Below are 19388 nucleotides of genomic sequence, written 5' to 3' on the forward strand. Positions count from 1 at the left end.
TCAGGGGCCTCCGTTTGAACCCCTGGAATAAGTAGACGTCAAATGGCTCAGATGCAAAGACTTTTTCTTCTGGTTATCGCGTCTGTCCATAGGGTATCAGATTTGGGGAAGCTCTCCTGTAGCTCTCCATTTCTGATTTTTCATCAGGACAGGGCTGTCCTGGCTTCCTTCCCAAAGTGGTCTCTTGTTTCCACCTTAATGAGGAAATTGTAGTTCCAGCCTTCCAATCACCAGACCTCTCGGCAGGTTAGACCTCCTTGGATGTGGTCCTTGCTCTTAGGATCTACATGGACCGTACTATTTCCGCCTGGAAAACGGATTCCCTCTTTTGTCCTATTTATATTCCACAAGAAGGGTTGGCCAGCTAACAAACAGACTCTAGGCCAGATGGCTTCGCATGACTATCTCGCAGGCTGGCCTTCCTGTGCTGGATACCATATCTGCTCATTCTACTCGCTCTGTGGGTCCCTTGTGGGCAGCCCGCCGTGGCACGTCTGCCAAACAACTATGCAAGGCAGCCACGTGGTTTTCTGTCCACATCTTTCTTAGGTTCTATGCCTTTGATACATTTGCCTCTCAGGATGCTTCCTTTGGGTGTCTGATTCTCCTCTCAGCTCAGGAGCCCTTGAACAACTGCTTTGGGACATCCCCATTGTCTCCCCTGTGGAGCCCTATGGATTCTGAAGAAGATAAAGAGAGTTATGGTAAAACTTACCTTGGTTAACTCTTTCTTCGACGTCCATAGGGTCCACAGGGCAACCGCCCTGACGCACCTGGCTTCTATGGGTTTCTTCTCTTGGTCACTTGTTTCCTTCTCTGTGTGAGAGTGTGATTCCTCAGTGTACCAGTCTTCCTTCTCTCCTGTCCTGCTCCTGCCTTGCATCCTGGGACATGTAAAGCTTTAGCTGTTGGTGCCCAGTCCTCCTAACCACCACCTATACCCCAATGTCTCCCCTGTGGACCATATGGACTTCGAAGAAAGATTGTTAACAAAGGTAAATTTACCATAACTCTCCTTTTCTGGCAGGTGGTTGATGAATGGTATAAATCAAACGATGAGGAATCCTTTGTAATGGCTCGAGCACTGATCAAGGAGGAAGGGTTGTTGTGTGGTGAGTAGTTCTGCTATGGACCACGTTTGGGCACTGTGTACAGTGTACACATAGGGTATTAATATTCCATGTTCACCTCTGCAGGTGGTAGTTCTGGAAGTGCAATGAGTGCTGCTCTGGAAGCTGCAAAGGATCTGACGGAAGATCAGCGATGCGTGGTGATACTGCCGGACTCTGTGCGCAATTACATGTGAGCGATACGGACCTGTTCTGTATATAACATACATCTGATAGATTACACATACTGACCTGTTCTGTATATAACGTACATCTGATAGATTACACATACTGACCTGTTCTGTATATAACGTACATCTGATAGATTACACATACTGACCTGTTCTGTATATAACGTACATCTGATAGATTACACATACTGACCTGTTCTGTATATAACGTACATCTGATAGATTACACATACTGACCTGTTCTGTATATAACGTACATCTGATAGATTACACATACTGACCTGTTCTGTATATAACGTACATCTGATAGATTACACATACTGACCTGCTCTGTATATAACGTACATCTGATAGATTACACATACTGACCTGTTCTGTATATAACGTACATCTGATAGATTACACATACTGACCTGTTCTGTATATAACGTACATCTGATAGATTACACATACTGACCTGCTCTGTATATAACGTACATCTGATAGATTACACATACTGACCTGTTCTGTATATAACGTACATCTGATAGATTACACATACTGACCTGTTCTGTATATAACGTACATCTGATAGATTACACATACTGACCTGCTCTGTATATAACGTACATCTGATAGATTACACACACTGACCTGTTCTGTATATAACGTACATCTGATAGATTACACATACTGACCTGTTCTGTATATAACGTACATCTGATAGATTACACATACTGACCTGCTCTGTATATAACGTACATCTGATAGATTACACATACTGACCTGTTCTGTATATAACGTACATCTGATAGATTACACATACTGACCTGCTCTGTATATAACATACATCTGATAGATTACACATACTGACCTGCTCTGTATATAACGTACATCTGATAGATTACACACACTGACCTGTTCTGTATATAACGTACATCTGATAGATTACACACACTGACCTGTTCTGTATATAACGTACATCTGATAGATTACACACACTGACCTGTTCTGTATATAACGTACATCTGATAGATTACACATACTGACCTGTTCTGTATATAACGTACATCTGATAGATTACACATACTGACCTGCTCTGTATATAACGTACATCTGATAGATTACACATACTGACCTGTTCTGTATATAACATACATCTGATCTGTATATAACGTACATCTGATAGATTACACATACTGACCTGTTCTGTATATAACATACATCAGATAGATTACACACACTGACCTGTTCTGTATATAACGTACATCTGATAGATTACACATACTGACCTGTTCTGTATATAACGTACATCTGATAGATTACACATACTGACCTGTTCTGTATATAACGTACATCTGATAGATTACACATACTGACCTGTTCTGTAATTATAACGTACATCTGATAGATTACACATACTGACCTGTTCTGTAATTATAACGTACATCTGATAGATTACACACACTGACCTGTTCTGTATATAACGTACATCTGATAGATTACACATACTGACCTGCTCTGTATATAACGTACATCTGATAGATTACACATACTGACCTGCTCTGTATATAACGTACATCTGATAGATTACACATACTGACCTGTTCTGTATATAACGTACATCTGATAGATTACACATACTGACCTGTTCTGTATATAACATACATCTGTTCTGTATATAACGTACATCTGATAGATTACACACACTGACCTGTTCTGTATATAACGTACATCTGATAGATTACACATACTGACCTGTTCTGTATATAACATACATCTGATCTGTATATAACGTACATCTGATAGATTACACATACTGACCTGTTCTGTATATAACATACATCTGATCTGTATATAACGTACATCTGATAGATTACACACACTGACCTGTTCTGTATATAACGTACATCTGATAGATTACACATACTGGATACTCTTATGTTATGTATGTAATATATAATGTCACACAGTCTTTCCTCCTGTGTCCTGGTTGAAGCGATGTAATAAGAATGTTTTCCATTTCTCTTCTGGATTTCCCATAATGCTTCTCATCGCTTCCAATGCCCCATAGTGTCTCTCCGGCTATTGCCATGTGACAGGCTGAGGGGGGGCTAGTTCTGTTCCTCAATATAAGGCGAGGCGTGGAGCCTAACGTGTTCTAACGGTATACGCCAGGACCACCACAAGATGGTATGGACTGCTGGAAGCCCACCCCCTTAATGTGACACTTTGCTAAGGCAGAACTGTATCATAATGAAGCATGGCGCAGAATCGGTATGGGTACGGGATGCCGACGCTCCGGATCCCAGCGGTCAGATTCCCGACGCCAGCATCCCGACAGGGTTAGGATACTGACATCTCAGTATCCTAACCCTCCCTGCCTGCATCCTAAACATACCCCCCCCCAAGTGCCTAACCCTCCCTGCCTGCAATCTAAACGTACCCCCCCAGTGCGTAACCCTCCCTGCCTGCATCCTAAACATACCCCCCCAAGTGCCTAACCCTCCCTGCCTGCATCCTAAACGTACCCTCCCAAGTGCCTAACCCTCCCTGCCAGCATCCTAAACATACCCCCCCCCAAGTGCCTAACCCTCCCTGCCTGCATCCTAAATGTACCCCCGCCCCAAGTGCCTAACTCTCCCTGCCTGGATCCTAAACGTACCCCTCCAAGTGCGTAACCCTAACCCTCCCTGCCTGCATCCTAAACATACCCCCCCAAGTGCCTAACCCTCCCTGCCTGCATCCTAAACATACCCTCCCTGCCTGCATCCTAAACATACCCCTCCAAGTGCGTAACCCTAACCCTCCCTGCCTGCATCCTAAACATACCCACCCCCCAAGTGCCTAACCCTCCCTGCCTGCATCCTAAACGTACCCCCCCCAAGTGCCTAACCCTCCCTGCCTGCAATCTAAACGTACCCCCCAAGTGCCTAACCCTCCCTGCCTGCATCTTAAACGTACCCCCCCAAGTGCCTAACCCTCCCTGCATCCTAAACGTACCCCCCCAAGTGCCTAACCCTCCCTGCCTGCATCCTAAACATACCCCCCCCAAGTGCCTAACCCTCCCTGCCTGCATCCTAAACATACCCCTCCAAGTGCGTAACCCTAACCCTCCCTGCCTGCATCCTAAACAAACCCCCCCGCAAGTGCCTAACCCTTCCTGTCTGCATCCTAAACATACCCCCCCAAGTGCCTAACTCTCCCTGCCTGCATCCTAAACATACCCCCGCAAATGCGTAACCCTAACCCTCCCTGCCTGCATCCTAAACATACCCCCCCAAGTGCCTAACCCTCCCTGCCTGCATCCTAAACATACCCCCCCAAGTGCCTAACCCTCCCTGCCTGCATCCTAAACTTACCCCCCCAAGTGCCTAACCCTCCCTGCCTGCATCCTAAACATACCCCCCCAAGTGCCTAACCCTCCCTGCCTGCATCCTAAACATACCCCCCCAAGTGCCTAACTCTCCCTGCCTGCATCCTAAATGTACCCCCTCCAAGTGCCTAACCCTGCGTGCCTGCATCCTAAACGTACCCCCCCAGTGCGTAACCCTCCCTGCCTGCATCCTAAACATACCCCACCAAGTGCCTAACCCTCCCTGCCTGCATCCTAAACTTACCCCCCCCAAGTGCCTAACCCTCCCTGCCAGCATCCTAAACATACCCCCCCCCCAAGTGCCTAACCCTCCCTGCCTGCATCCTAAATTTACCCCCGCCCCAAGTGCCTAACTCTCCCTGCCTGGATCCTAAACGTACCCCTCCAAGTGCGTAACCCTAACCCTCCCTGCCTGCATCCTAAACGTACCCCTCCAAGTGCGTAACCCTAACCCTCCCTGCCTGCATCCTAAACATACCCCCCCAAGTGCCTAACCCTCCGTGCCTGCATCCTAAACATACCCTCCCTGCCTGCATCCTAAACATACCCCTCCAAGTGCGTAACCCTAACCCTCCCTGCCTGCATCCTAAACATACCCACCCCCCAAGTGCCTAACCCTCCCTGCCTGCATCCTAAACGTACCCCCCCAAGTGCCTAACCCTCCCTGCCTGCATCCTAAACGTACCCCCCCCAAGTGCCTAACCCTCCCTGCCTGCATCCTAAACATACCCCCCCAGTGCGTAACTCTAACCCTCCCTGCCTGCATCCTAAACATACCCCCCCAAGTGCTTAACCCTCCCTGCCTGCATCCTAAACATACCCCCCCAAGTGCCTAACCCTTCTTGCCTGCATCCTAAACATACCCCCCCAAGTGCCTAACCCTCCCTGCCTGCATCCTAAACATACCACCCCCCAAGTGCATAACCCTAACCCTCCCTGAGTGCATCCTAAACATACTCCCCCCCACCTAAGTGCCTAACCCTCCCTGCCTGCATCCTAAATATACCCCCCCAAGTGCCTAACCCTAACCCTCCCTGCCTGCTTCCTAAACATACCCCCCTCCCAAGTGCCTAACCCTAACCCTCCCTCCCTGCCTCCATCCTAAACATACCCCCCCAAGTGCCTAACCCTAACGTTCCCCCCAGCAGCCTAATCCTAACCCTCCCCCAAGTGCCTGACCCTCCCTGCCTGCATCCAAAACATACCCCCCCAAGTGCCTAACCCTCCCTGCATCCTAAACATACCTCCCCCAAGTGCCTAACCCTCCCTGCCTGCATCCTAAACATACCCCCCAAGTGCCTAACCCTAACCCTCCCTGCCTGCATCCTAAACATACCCCCCAAGTGCCTAACCCTCCTTGCCTACATCCTAAACAAACCCCCCCAAGTGCCAAACCTTAACCCTCCCTGCATCCTAAACATACCCCCCTCCCAAGTGCCTAACCCTCCCTGCCTGCATCCTAAACATACCCCCCAAGTGCCTAACCCTCCCTGCATCCTAAACATACCCCCCCAAGTGCCTAACCCTCCCTGCCTGCATCCTAAACATACCCACCGCAAGTGCCTAACCCTAACCCTCCCTGCATCCTAAACATACCCCCCCATGTGCCTAACCCTCCCTGCCTGCATCCTAAACTTACCCCCCCAAGTGCCTAACCCTCCCTGCCTGCATCCTAAACATACCCCCCCAAGTGCCTAACCCTCCCTACCTGCATCCTAAACATACCCCCCCAAGTGCCTAACCCTTCTTGCCTGCATCCTAAACATACCCCCCCAAGTGCCTTACCCTCCCTGCCTTCATCCTAAACATACCACCCCCCAAGTGCATAACCCTAACCCTCCCTGCCTGCATCCTAAACATACCCCCCCAAGTGCCTAACCCTCCCTGCCTGCATCCTAAACATACCCCCCAAGTGTCTAACCCTCCCTGCCTGCATTCTAAACATACCATCCCAATTGCCTAACCCTAACCCTCCTTGCCTGCATCCTAAACATACCCCCCCAAATGCCTAACCCTAACCCTCCCTGCCTGCATCCTAAACATACCCCCCCAAGTGCCTAACCCTCCCTGCCTACATCCTAAACATACCCCCCCAAGTGCCAAACCTTAACCCTCCCTGCATCCTAAACATACCCCCCTCCCAAGTGCCTAACCCTCCCTGCCTGCATCCTAAACATACTCCCCCAAGTGCCTAACCCTAACCCTCCCTGCATCCTAAACATACCCCCCCAAGTGCCTAACCCTCCCTGCCTGCATCCTAAACATACCCCCCCAAGTGCATAATCCTATTCCTCCCTGCCTGCATCCTAAACATACCCCCCCAAGTGAATAACCCTCCCTGCCTACATCCTAAACATACCCCCCCAAGTGCCTAACCCTCCCTGCCTGCATCCTAAACATATCCCTCAAGTGCATAACCCTAACCCTCCCTGCCTGCATCCTAATCATACCCCCCCAAGTGCCTAACCCTCCCTGCCTGCATCCTAAACATACCCCCCAAGTGCCTAACCCTAACCCTCCCTGCCTGCATCCTAAACATACCCCCCCCCAAGTGCCTAACCCTAACGTTCCCCGCGGCAGCCTAAACCTAACCCTCCCCCAAGTGCCTAACCCTCCCTGCCTGCATCCTAAACATACCCTCCCTGCCTGCATCCTAAACATACCCCTCCAAGTGCGTAACCCTAACCCTCCCTGCCTGCATCCTAAACATACCCCTCCAAGTGCGTAACCCTAACCCTCCCTGCCTGCATCCTAAACATACCCACAACCCAAGTGCCTGACCCTCCCTGCCTGCATCCTAAACGTACCCTCCCAAGTGCCTAACCCTCCCTGCCTGCATCCTAAACATACCCCCCCAGTGCGTAACCCAGCCCTCCCTGCCTGCATCCTAAACATACCCTCCCTGCCTGCATCCTAAACATACCCCCCCAGTGCGTAACCCTAACCCTCCCTGCATCCTAAACATACCCTCCCTGCCTGCATCCTAAACATACCCCTCCAAGTGCGTAACCCTAACCCTCCCTGCCTGCATCCTAAACATACCCACCCCCCAAGTGCCTAACCCTCCCTGCCTGCATCCTAAACGTACCCCCCCGAAGTGCCTAACCCTCCCTGCCTGCATCCTAAACATACCCCCCCAAGAGCCTAACCCTCCCTGCCTGCATCCTAAACATACCCCCCCAAGTGCCTAACCCTCCCTACCTGCATCCTAAACATACCCCCCCAAGTGCCTAACCCTTCTTGCCTGCATCCTAAACATACCCCCCCAAGTGCCTTACCCTCCCTGCCTGCATCCTAAACATACCACCCCCTAAGTGCATAACCCTAACCCTCCCTGCCTGCATCCTAAACATACCCCCCCAAGTGCCTAACCCTCCCTGCCTGCATCCTAAACATACCCCCCCAAGTGTCTAACCCTCCCTGCCTGCATTCTAAACATACCATCCCAATTGCCTAACCCTAACCCTCCTTGCCTGCATCCTAAACATACCCCCCCAAATGCCTAACCCTAACCCTCCCTGCCTGCATCCTAAACATACCCCCCCAAGTGCCTAACCCTCCCTGCCTACATCCTAAACATACCCCCCCAAGTGCCAAACCTTAACCCTCCCTGCATCCTAAACATACCCCCCTCCCAAGTGCCTAACCCTCCCTGCCTGCATCCTAAACATACTCCCCCAAGTGCCTAACCCTAACCCTCCCTGCATCCTAAACATACCCCCCCAAGTGCCTAACCCTCCCTGCCTGCATCCTAAACATACCCCCCCAAGTGCATAATCCTATTCCTCCCTGCCTGCATCCTAAACATACCCCCCCAAGTGAATAACCCTCCCTGCCTACATCCTAAACATACCCCCCCAAGTGCCTAACCCTCCCTGCCTGCATCCTAAACATATCCCTCAAGTGCATAACCCTAACCCTCCCTGCCTGCATCCTAATCATACCCCCCCAAGTGCCTAACCCTCCCTGCCTGCATCCTAAACATACCCCCCAAGTGCCTAACCCTAACCCTCCCTGCCTGCATCCTAAACATACCCCCCCCCAAGTGCCTAACCCTAACGTTCCCCGCGGCAGCCTAAACCTAACCCTCCCCCAAGTGCCTAACCCTCCCTGCCTGCATCCTAAACATACCCTCCCTGCCTGCATCCTAAACATACCCCTCCAAGTGCGTAACCCTAACCCTCCCTGCCTGCATCCTAAACATACCCCTCCAAGTGCGTAACCCTAACTCTCCCTGCCTGCATCCTAAACATACCCACAACCCAAGTGCCTGACCCTCCCTGCCTGCATCCTAAACGTACCCTCCCAAGTGCCTAACCCTCCCTGCCTGCATCCTAAACATACCCCCCCAGTGCGTAACCCAGCCCTCCCTGCCTGCATCCTAAACATACCCTCCCTGCCTGCATCCTAAACATACCCCCCCAGTGCGTAACCCTAACCCTCCCTGCCTGCATCCTAAACATACCCTCCCTGCCTGCATCCTAAACATACCCAGCCCCCAAGTGCCTAACCCTCCCTGCCTGCATCCTAAACGTACCCCCCCGAAGTGCCTAACCCTCCCTGCTTGCATCCTAAACGTACCCCCCCAGTGCGTAACTCTAACCCTCCCTGCCTGCATCCTAAACATACCCCCCCAAGTGCTTAACCCTCCCTGCCTGCATCCTAAACATACCCCCCCAAGTGCCTAACCCTCCCTGCCTGCATCCTAAACATACCCCCCCAAGTGCCTAACCCTAACCCTCCCTACCTGCATCCTAAACATACCCCCCCAAGTGCCTAACCCTTCTTGCCTGCATCCTAAACATACCCCCCCAAGTGCCTAACCCTTCTTGCCTGCATCCTAAACATACCCCCCCAAGTGCCTAACCCTCCCTGCCTGCATCCTAAACATACCACCCCTCAAGTGCATATCCCTAACCCTCTCTGAGTGCATCCTAAACATACTCCCCCCCCAAGTGCCTAACCCTCCCTGCCTGCATCCTAAATATACCCCCCAAGTGCCTAACCCTCCCTGCCTGCAATCTAAACATACCCCCCTACCAAATACCTAACCCTAACCCTCCCTACCTGCATCCTAAACATACCCCCCCAAGTGCCTAACCCTAACCCTCCCTGCCTCCATCCTAAACATACCCCCCCAAGTGCCTAACCCTAACGTTCCCCCCGGCAGCCTAATCCTAACCCTCCCCCAAGTGCCTGACCCTCCCTGCCTGCATCCAAAACATACCCCCCCAAGTGCCTAACCCTCCCTGCATCCTAAACAAACCTCCCCCCAAGTGCCTAACCCTCCCTGCCTGCATCCTAAACATACCCCCCGAAGTGCCTAACCCTAACACTCCCTGCCTCCATCCTAAACATACCCCCCCCAAGTGCCTAGCCCTAACGTTCCCCCCGGCAGCCTACTCCTAACCCTCCCCCAAGTGCCTGACCCTCCCTGCCTGCATCCAAAACATACCCCCCCAAGTACCTAACCCTCCCTGCCAGCATCCTAAACATACCCCCCCAAGTGCCTAACCCTCCCTGCCTGCATCCTAAACATACCCCACCAAGTGCCTAACCCTCCCTGCCTGCATCCTACACATACCCCCCCAAGTGTCTAACCCTCCCTGCCTGCATTCTAAACATACCCTCCCAATTGCCTAACCCTAACCCTCCTTGCCTGCATCCTAAACATACCCCCCCAAATGCCTATCCCTAACCCTCCCTGCCTGCATCCTAAACATACCCCCCCAAGTGCCTAACCCTCCCTACCTACATCCTAAACATACCCCCCCAAGTGCCAAACCTTAACCCTCCCTGCATCCTAAACATACCCCCCTCCCAAGTGCCTAACCCTCCCTGCCTGCATCCTAAACATACCCCCCCCCCCCAAGTGCCTAACCCTAACGTTCCCCGCGGCAGCCTAAACCTAACCCTCCCCCAAGTGCCTAACCCTCCCTGCCTGCATCCTAAACATACCCTCCCTGCCTGCATCCTAAACATACCCCTCCAAGTGCGTAACCCTAACCCTCCCTGCCTGCATCATAAACATACCCACCCCCCAAGTGCCTAACCCTCCCTGCCTGCATCCTAAACGTACCCCCCCAAGTGTCTAACCCTCCCTGCCTGCATCCTAAACATACCCCCCCAGTGCGTAACTCTAACCCTCCCTGCCTGCATCCTAAACATACCCCCCCAAGTGCCTAACCCTCCCTGCCTGCATCCTAAACATACCACCCCCCAAGTGCATAACCCTAACCCTCCCTGAGTGCATCCTAAACATACTCCCCCAAGTGCCTAACCCTAACCCTCCCTACCTGCATCCTAAACATACCCCCCTCCCAAGTGCCTAACCCTCCCTGCCTGCAACCTAAACATACCCCCCCGCAAGTGCCTAACCCTCCCTGCCTCCATCCTAAGCATACCCCCCCCCCAAGTGCCTAACCCTAACGTTCCCCCCGGCAGCCTAATCCTAATCCTCCCCCAAGTGCCTGACCCTCCCTGCCTGCATCCAAAACATACCCCCCCAAGTGCCTAACCCTAACCCTCCCTGCATCCTAAACATACCTCCCCCCAAGTGCCTAACCCTCCCTGCCTGCATCCTAAACATACCCCCCAAGTGCCTAACCCTAACCCTCCCTGCCTCCATCCTAAACATACCCCCCCCCAAGTGCCTAACCCTAACGTTCCCCGCGGCAGCCTAAACCTAACCCTCCCCCAAGTGCCTAACCCTCCCTGCCTGCATCCTAAACATACCCTCCCTGCCTGCATCCTAAACATACCCCTCCAAGTGCGTAACCCTAACCCTCCCTGCCTGCATCCTAAACATATCCCTCAAGTGCATAACCCTAACCCTCCCTGCCTGCATCCTAATCATACCCCCCCAAGTGCCTAACCCTCCCTGCCTGCATCCTAAACATACCCCCCAAGTGCCTAACCCTAACCCTCCCTGCCTGCATCCTAAACATACCCCCCCCAAGTGCCTAACCCTAACGTTCCCCGCGGCAGCCTAAACCTAACCCTCCCCCAAGTGCCTAACCCTCCCTGCCTGCATCCTAAACATACCCTCCCTGCCTGCATCCTAAACATACCCCTCCAAGTGCGTAACCCTAACCCTCCCTGCCTGCATCCTAAACATACCCCTCCAAGTGCGTAACCCTAACCCTCCCTGCCTGCATCCTAAACATACCCACAACCCAAGTGCCTGACCCTCCCTGCCTGCATCCTAAACGTACCCCCCCAAGTGCCTAACCCTCCCTGCCTGCATCCTAAACATACCCCCCCAGTGCGTAACCCAGCCCTCCCTGCCTGCATCCTAAACATACCCTCCCTGCCTGCATCCTAAACATACCCCTCCAAGTGCGTAACCCTAACCCTCCCTGCCTGCATCCTAAACATACCCACCCCCCAAGTGCCTAACCCTCCCTGCCTGCATCCTAAACGTACCCCCCCGAAGTGCCTAACCCTCCCTGCTTGCATCCTAAACGTACCCCCCCAGTGCGTAACTCTAACCCTCCCTGCCTGCATCCTAAACATACCCCCCCAAGTGCTTAACCCTCCCTGCCTGCATCCTAAACATACCCCCCCAAGTGCCTAACCCTCCCTGCCTGCATCCTAAACATACCCCTCCAAGTGCGTAACCCTAACCCTCCCTGCCTGCATCCTAAACATACCCACCCCCCAAGTGCCTAACCCTCCCTGCCCGCATCCTAAACGTACCCCCCCGAAGTGCCTAACCCTCCCTGCTTGCATCCTAAACGTACCCCCCCAGTGCGTAACTCTAACCCTCCCTGCCTGCATCCTAAACATACCCCCCCAAGTGCTTAACCCTCCCTGCCTGCATCCTAAACATACCCCCCCAAGTGCCTAACCCTCCCTGCCTGCATCCTAAACATACCCCCCCAAGTGCCTAACCCTAACCCTCCCTACCTGCATCCTAAACATACCCCCCCAAGTGCCTAACCCTTCTTGCCTGCATCCTAAACATACCCCCCCAAGTGCCTAACCCTTCTTGCCTGCATCCTAAACATACCCCCCCAAGTGCCTAACCCTCCCTGCCTGCATCCTAAACATACCACCCCTCAAGTGCATATCCCTAACCCTCCCTGAGTGCATCCTAAACATACTTCCCCCCCCAAGTGCCTAACCCTCCCTGCCTGCATCCTAAATATACCACCCCTCAAGTGCATATCCCTAACCCTCCCTGCCTGCAATCTAAACATACCCCCCCCCAAGTGCCTAACCCTAACACTCCCTGCCTCCATCCTAAACATACCCCCCCCCAAGTGCCTAGCCCTAACGTTCCCCCCGGCAGCCTACTCCTAACCCTCCCCCAAGTGCCTGACCCTCCCTGCCTGCATCCAAAACATACCCCCCCAAGTGCCTAACCCTCCCTGCCAGCATCCTAAACATACCCCCCCAAGTGCCTAACCCTCCCTGCCTGCATCCTAAACATACCCCACCAAGTGCCTAACCCTCCCTGCCTGCATCCTACACATACCCCCCCAAGTGTCTAACCCTCCCTGCCTGCATTCTAAACATACCCTCCCAATTGCCTAACCCTAACCCTCCTTGCCTGCATCCTAAACATACCCCCCCAAATGCCTATCCCTAACCCTCCCTGCCTGCATCCTAAACATACCCCCCCAAGTGCCTAACCCTCCCTGCCTACATCCTAAACATACCCCCCCAAGTGCCAAACCTTAACCCTCCCTGCATCCTAAACATACCCCCCTCCCAAGTGCCTAACCCTCCCTGCCTGCATCCTAAACATACCCCCCCCCCAAGTGCCTAACCCTAACGTTCCCCGCGGCAGCCTAAACCTAACCCTCCCCCAAGTGCCTAACCCTCCCTGCCTGCATCCTAAAAATACCCTCCCTGCCTGCATCCTAAACATACCCCTCCAAGTGCGTAACCCTAACCCTCCCTGCCTGCATCATAAACATACCCACCCCCCAAGTGCCTAACCCTCCCTGCCTGCATCCTAAACGTACCCCCCCAAGTGTCTAACCCTCCCTGCCTGCATCCTAAACATCCCCCCCCAGTGCGTAACTCTAACCCTCCCTGCCTGCATCCTAAACATACCCCCCCAAGTACCTAACCCTCCCTGCCTGCATCCTAAACATACCACCCCCCAAGTGCATAACCCTAACCCTCCCTGAGTGCATCCTAAACATACTCCCCCAAGTGCCTAACCCTAACCCTCCCTACCTGCATCCTAAACATACCCCCCTCCCAAGTGCCTAACCCTCCCTGCCTGCATCCTAAACATACCCCCCCGCAAGTGCCTAACCCTCCCTGCCTCCATCCTAAGCATACCCCCCCCCAAGTGCCTAACCCTAACGTTCCCCCCGGCAGCCTAATCCTAACCCTCCCCCAAGTGCCTGACCCTCCCTGCCTGCATCCAAAACATACCCCCCCAAGTGCCTAAACCTAACCCTCCCTGCATCCTAAACATACCTCCCCCCAAGTGCCTAACCCTCCCTGCCTGCATCCTAAACATACCCCCCAAGTGCCTAACCCTAACCCTCCCTGCCTCCATCCTAAACATACCCCCCCCAAGTGCCTACCCCCCCCAAGTGCATAACCCTAACCCTCCCTGCATCCTAAACATACCCCCCCAAGTGCCTAACCCTCCCTGCCTGCATCCTAAACATACCCCCCCAAGTGCATAATCCTAATCCTCCCTGCCTGCATCCTAAACATACCCCCCCAAGTGCCTTCCCCTCCCTGCCTGCATCCTAAACATATCCCTCAAGTGCATAACCCTAACCCTCCCTGCCTGCATCCTAAACATACCCCCTCAAGTGCCTAACCCTCCCTGCCTGCATCCTAAACATACCCCCTCAAGTGCCTAACCCTCCCTGCCTGCATCCTAAACATACCCTCCAAGTGCCTAACCCTCCCTGCCTACATCCTAAACATACCCCCCCCCCAAGTGCCTAACCCTAACGTTCCCCCCGGCAGCCTAATCCTAACCTTCCCCCAAGTGCCTGCATCCTAAACATACCCCCCCAAGTGCCTACCCCTAACCCTCCCTGCCTCCATCCTAAACATACCCCCCCAGGTGCCTAACCCTCCCTACCTGCATCCTAAACATACCCCCCCAGTGCCTAACCCTCCCTGCCTGCATCCTAAATATACCCCCCCAAGTGCCTAACCCTCCCTGCCTGCATCCTAAACATACCCCCCTCCCAAGTGCCTAACCCTCCCTGTCTCCATTCTAAACATCCCCCCCCCCCAAGTGCCTAACCCTAACGTTCTCCCCGGCAGCCTAATCCTAACCCTCCCCCAAGTGCCTGACCCTCCCTGCCTGCATCCAAAACATACCCTCCAAGTGCCTAACCCTAACCCTCCCTGGCTACATCCTAAACATACCCACCCCCCAAGTGCCTAACCCTAACGTTCCCCGCGGCAGCCTAACCCTCCCCCAAGTGCCTAACCCTCCCTGCATCCTAAACATACCTCCCCCCAAGTGCCTAACCCTCCCTGCCTGCATCCTAAACATACCCCCCGAAGTGCCTAACCCTAACCCTCCCTGCCTCCATCCTAAACATACCCACCCCCCAAGTGCCTAACCCTAACGTTCCCCCCGGCAGCCTATTCCTAACCCTCCCCCAAGTGCCTGACCCTCCCTGCCTGCATCCAAAACATACCCCCCCCAAGTGCCTAACCCTCCCTGCCTGCATCCTAAATATACCCCCCCAAGTGCCTAACCCTCCCTGCCTGCATCCTAAACATACCCCGCCAAGTGCCTAACCCTCCCTGCCTGCATCCTAAACATACCCCCCCAAGTGTCTAACCCTCCCTGCATGCATTCTAAACATACCCTCCCAATTGCCTAACCCTAACCCTCCTTGCCTGCATCCTAAACATACCCCCCCAAATGCCTATCCCTAACCCTCCCTGCCTGCATCCTAAACATATCCCCCCAAGTGCCTAACCCTCCCTGCCTACATCCTAAACATACCCCCCCAAGTGCCAAACCTTAACCCTCCCTGCATCCTAAACATACCCCCCTCCCAAGTGCCTAACCCTCCCTGCCTGCATCCTAAACATACCCCCCCAAGTGCCTAACCCTAACCCTCCGTGCTTCCTAAACATACCCCCCCAAGTGCCTAACCCTCCCTGCCTACATCCTAAACATACCCACCGGAAGTGCCTAACCCTCCCTGCATCCTAAACATACCCCCCCAAGTGACTAACCCTCCCTGCCTGCATCCTAAACATACCCCCCAAGTGCCTAACCCTCCCTGCCTGCATCCTAAACATACCCCCCCCCCCAAGTGCCTAACCCTAACGTTCCCCGCGGCAGCCTAAACCTAACTTTCCCCCAAGTGCCTAACCCTCCCTGCCTGCATCCTAAACATACCCTCCCTGTCTGCATCCTAAACATACCCCTCCAAGTGCGTAACCCTAACCCTCCCTGCCTGCATCCTAAACATACCCACCCCCCAAGTGCCTAACCCTCCCTGCCTGCATCCTAAACATACCCCCCCCCCAAGTGCCTAACCCTAACGTTCCCCGCGGCAGCCTAAACCTAACCCTCCCCCAAGTGCCTAACCCTCCCTGCCTGCATCCTAAAAATACCCTCCCTGCCTGCATCCTAAACATACCCCTCCAAGTGCGTAACCCTAACCCTCCCTGCCTGCATCATAAACATACCCACCCCCCAAGTGCCTAACCCTCCCTGCCTGCATCCTAAACGTACCCCCCCAAGTGTCTAACCCTCCCTGCCTGCATCCTAAACATACCCCCCCAGTGCGTAACTCTAACCCTCCCTGCCTGCATCCTAAACATACCCCCCCAAGTACCTAACCCTCCCTGCCTGCATCCTAAACATACCACCCCCCAAGTGCATAACCCTAACCCTCCCTGAGTGCATCCTAAACATACTCCCCCAAGTGCCTAACCCTAACCCTCCCTACCTGCATCCTAAACATACCCCCCTCCCAAGTGCCTAACCCTCCCTGCCTGCATCCTAAACATACCCCCCCGCAAGTGCCTAACCCTCCCTGCCTCCATCCTAAGCATACCCCCCCCCAAGTGCCTAACCCTAACGTTCCCCCCGGCAGCCTAATCCTAACCCTCCCCCAAGTGCCTGACCCTCCCTGCCTGCATCCAAAACATACCCCCCCAAGTGCCTAAACCTAACCCTCCCTGCATCCTAAACATACCTCCCCCCAAGTGCCTAACCCTCCCTGCCTGCATCCTAAACATACCCCCCAAGTGCCTAACCCTAACCCTCCCTGCCTCCATCCTAAACATACCCCCCCCAAGTGCCTACCCCCCCCAAGTGCATAACCCTAACCCTCCCTGCATCCTAAACATACCCCCCCAAGTGCCTAACCCTCCCTGCCTGCATCCTAAACATACCCCCCCAAGTGCATAATCCTAATCCTCCCTGCCTGCATCCTAAACATACCCCCCCAAGTGCCTTCCCCTCCCTGCCTGCATCCTAAACATATCCCTCAAGTGCATAACCCTAACCCTCCCTGCCTGCATCCTAAACATACCCCCTCAAGTGCCTAACCCTCCCTGCCTGCATCCTAAACATACCCCCTCAAGTGCCTAACCCTCCCTGCCTGCATCCTAAACATACCCTCCAAGTGCCTAACCCTCCCTGCCTACATCCTAAACATACCCCCCCCCCAAGTGCCTAACCCTAACGTTCCCCCCGGCAGCCTAATCCTAACCTTCCCCCAAGTGCCTGCATCCTAAACATACCCCCCCAAGTGCCTACCCCTAACCCTCCCTGCCTCCATCCTAAACATACCCCCCCAGGTGCCTAACCCTCCCTACCTGCATCCTAAACATACCCCCCCCAGTGCCTAACCCTCCCTGCCTGCATCCTAAATATACCCCCCCAAGTGCCTAACCCTCCCTGCCTGCATCCTAAACATACCCCCCTCCCAAGTGCCTAACCCTCCCTGTCTCCATTCTAAACATCCCCCCCCCCCAAGTGCCTAACCCTAACGTTCTCCCCGGCAGCCTAATCCTAACCCTCCCCCAAGTGCCTGACCCTCCCTGCCTGCATCCAAAACATACCCTCCAAGTGCCTAACCCTAACCCTCCCTGGCTACATCCTAAACATACCCACCCCCCAAGTGCCTAACCCTAACGTTCCCCGCGGCAGCCTAACCCTCCCCCAAGTGCCTAACCCTCCCTGCATCCTAAACATACCTCCCCCCAAGTGCCTAACCCTCCCTGCCTGCATCCTAAACATACCCCCCGAAGTGCCTAACCCTAACCCTCCCTGCCTCCATCCTAAACATACCCACCCCCCAAGTGCCTAACCCTAACGTTCCCCCCGGCAGCCTATTCCTAACCCTCCCCCAAGTGCCTGACCCTCCCTGCCTGCATCCAAAACATACCCCCCCCAAGTGCCTAACCCTCCCTGCCTGCATCCTAAATATACCCCCCCAAGTGCCTAACCCTCCCTGCCTGCATCCTAAACATACCCCGCCAAGTGCCTAACCCTCCCTGCCTGCATCCTAAACATACCCCCCCAAGTGTCTAACCCTCCCTGCATGCATTCTAAACATACCCTCCCAATTGCCTAACCCTAACCCTCCTTGCCTGCATCCTAAACATACCCCCCCAAATGCCTATCCCTAACCCTCCCTGCCTGCATCCTAAACATATCCCCCCAAGTGCCTAACCCTCCCTGCCTACATCCTAAACATACCCCCCCAAGTGCCAAACCTTAACCCTCCCTGCATCCTAAACATACCCCCCCTCCCAAGTGCCTAACCCTCCCTGCCTGCATCCTAAACATACCCCCCCAAGTGCCTAACCCTAACCCTCCGTGCTTCCTAAACATACCCCCCCAAGTGCCTAACCCTCCCTGCCTACATCCTAAACATACCCACCGGAAGTGCCTAACCCTCCCTGCATCCTAAACATACCCCCCCAAGTGACTAACCCTCCCTGCCTGCATCCTAAACATACCCCCCAAGTGCCTAACCCTCCCTGCCTGCATCCTAAACATACCCCCCCCCCCAAGTGCCTAACCCTAACGTTCCCCGCGGCAGCCTAAACCTAACTTTCCCCCAAGTGCCTAACCCTCCCTGCCTGCATCCTAAACATACCCTCCCTGTCTGCATCCTAAACATACCCCTCCAAGTGCGTAACCCTAACCCTCCCTGCCTGCATCCTAAACATACCCACCCCCCAAGTGCCTAACCCTCCCTGCCTGCATCCTAAACGTACCCCCCCCAAGTGCCTAACCCTCCCTGCCTGCATCCTAAACGTACCCCCCCAAGTGTCTAACCCTCCCTGCCTGCATCCTAAACATACCCCCCAGTGCGTAACTCTAACCCTCCCTGCCTGCATCCTAAACATACCCCCCCAAGTGCTTAACCCTCCCTGCCTGCATCCTAAACATACCCCCCCAAGTGCCTAACCCTCCCTGCCTGCATCCTAAACATACCCCCCCAAGTGCCTAACCCTCCCTACCTGCATCCTAAACATACCCCCCCAAGTGCCTAACCCTTCTTGCCTGCATCCTAAACATACCCCCCCAAGTGCCTAACCCTCCCTGACTGCATCCTAAACATACCACCCCCCAAGTGCATAACCCTAACCCTCCCTGAGTGCATCCTAAACATACTTCCCCCCCCCAAGTGCCTAACCCTCCCTGCCTGCATCCTAAACATACCCCCCCAAGTGCCTAACCCTCCCTGCCTGCATCCTAAACATACCCCCCTCCCAAGTGCCTAACCCTCCCTGCCTGCATCCTAAACATACCCCCCC

The 19388-nt window shown here is 53.9% G+C and overlaps 1 protein-coding gene across 1 annotated transcript in view; it reads left to right on the forward strand.

Moving 5' to 3' along the window:
- LOC148443018 (cystathionine beta-synthase-like) overlaps nt 1-19388 on the forward strand; it is a 129326-nt gene that overhangs the window by 40486 nt on the left and 69452 nt on the right. The window contains exons 6-7 of the mRNA XM_088463375.1: nt 1028-1112; nt 1197-1302. Coding sequence (XP_088319501.1) covers nt 1028-1112; nt 1197-1302 — 191 coding nt within the window. The remainder of the gene's footprint in view (nt 1-1027; nt 1113-1196; nt 1303-19388) is intronic.

Source organism: Taudactylus pleione, unplaced genomic scaffold (genome assembly GCF_031769625.1).
Source record: "Taudactylus pleione unplaced genomic scaffold, aTauple2 ptg001351l, whole genome shotgun sequence".
NCBI lineage: Eukaryota > Metazoa > Chordata > Amphibia > Anura > Myobatrachidae > Taudactylus > Taudactylus pleione.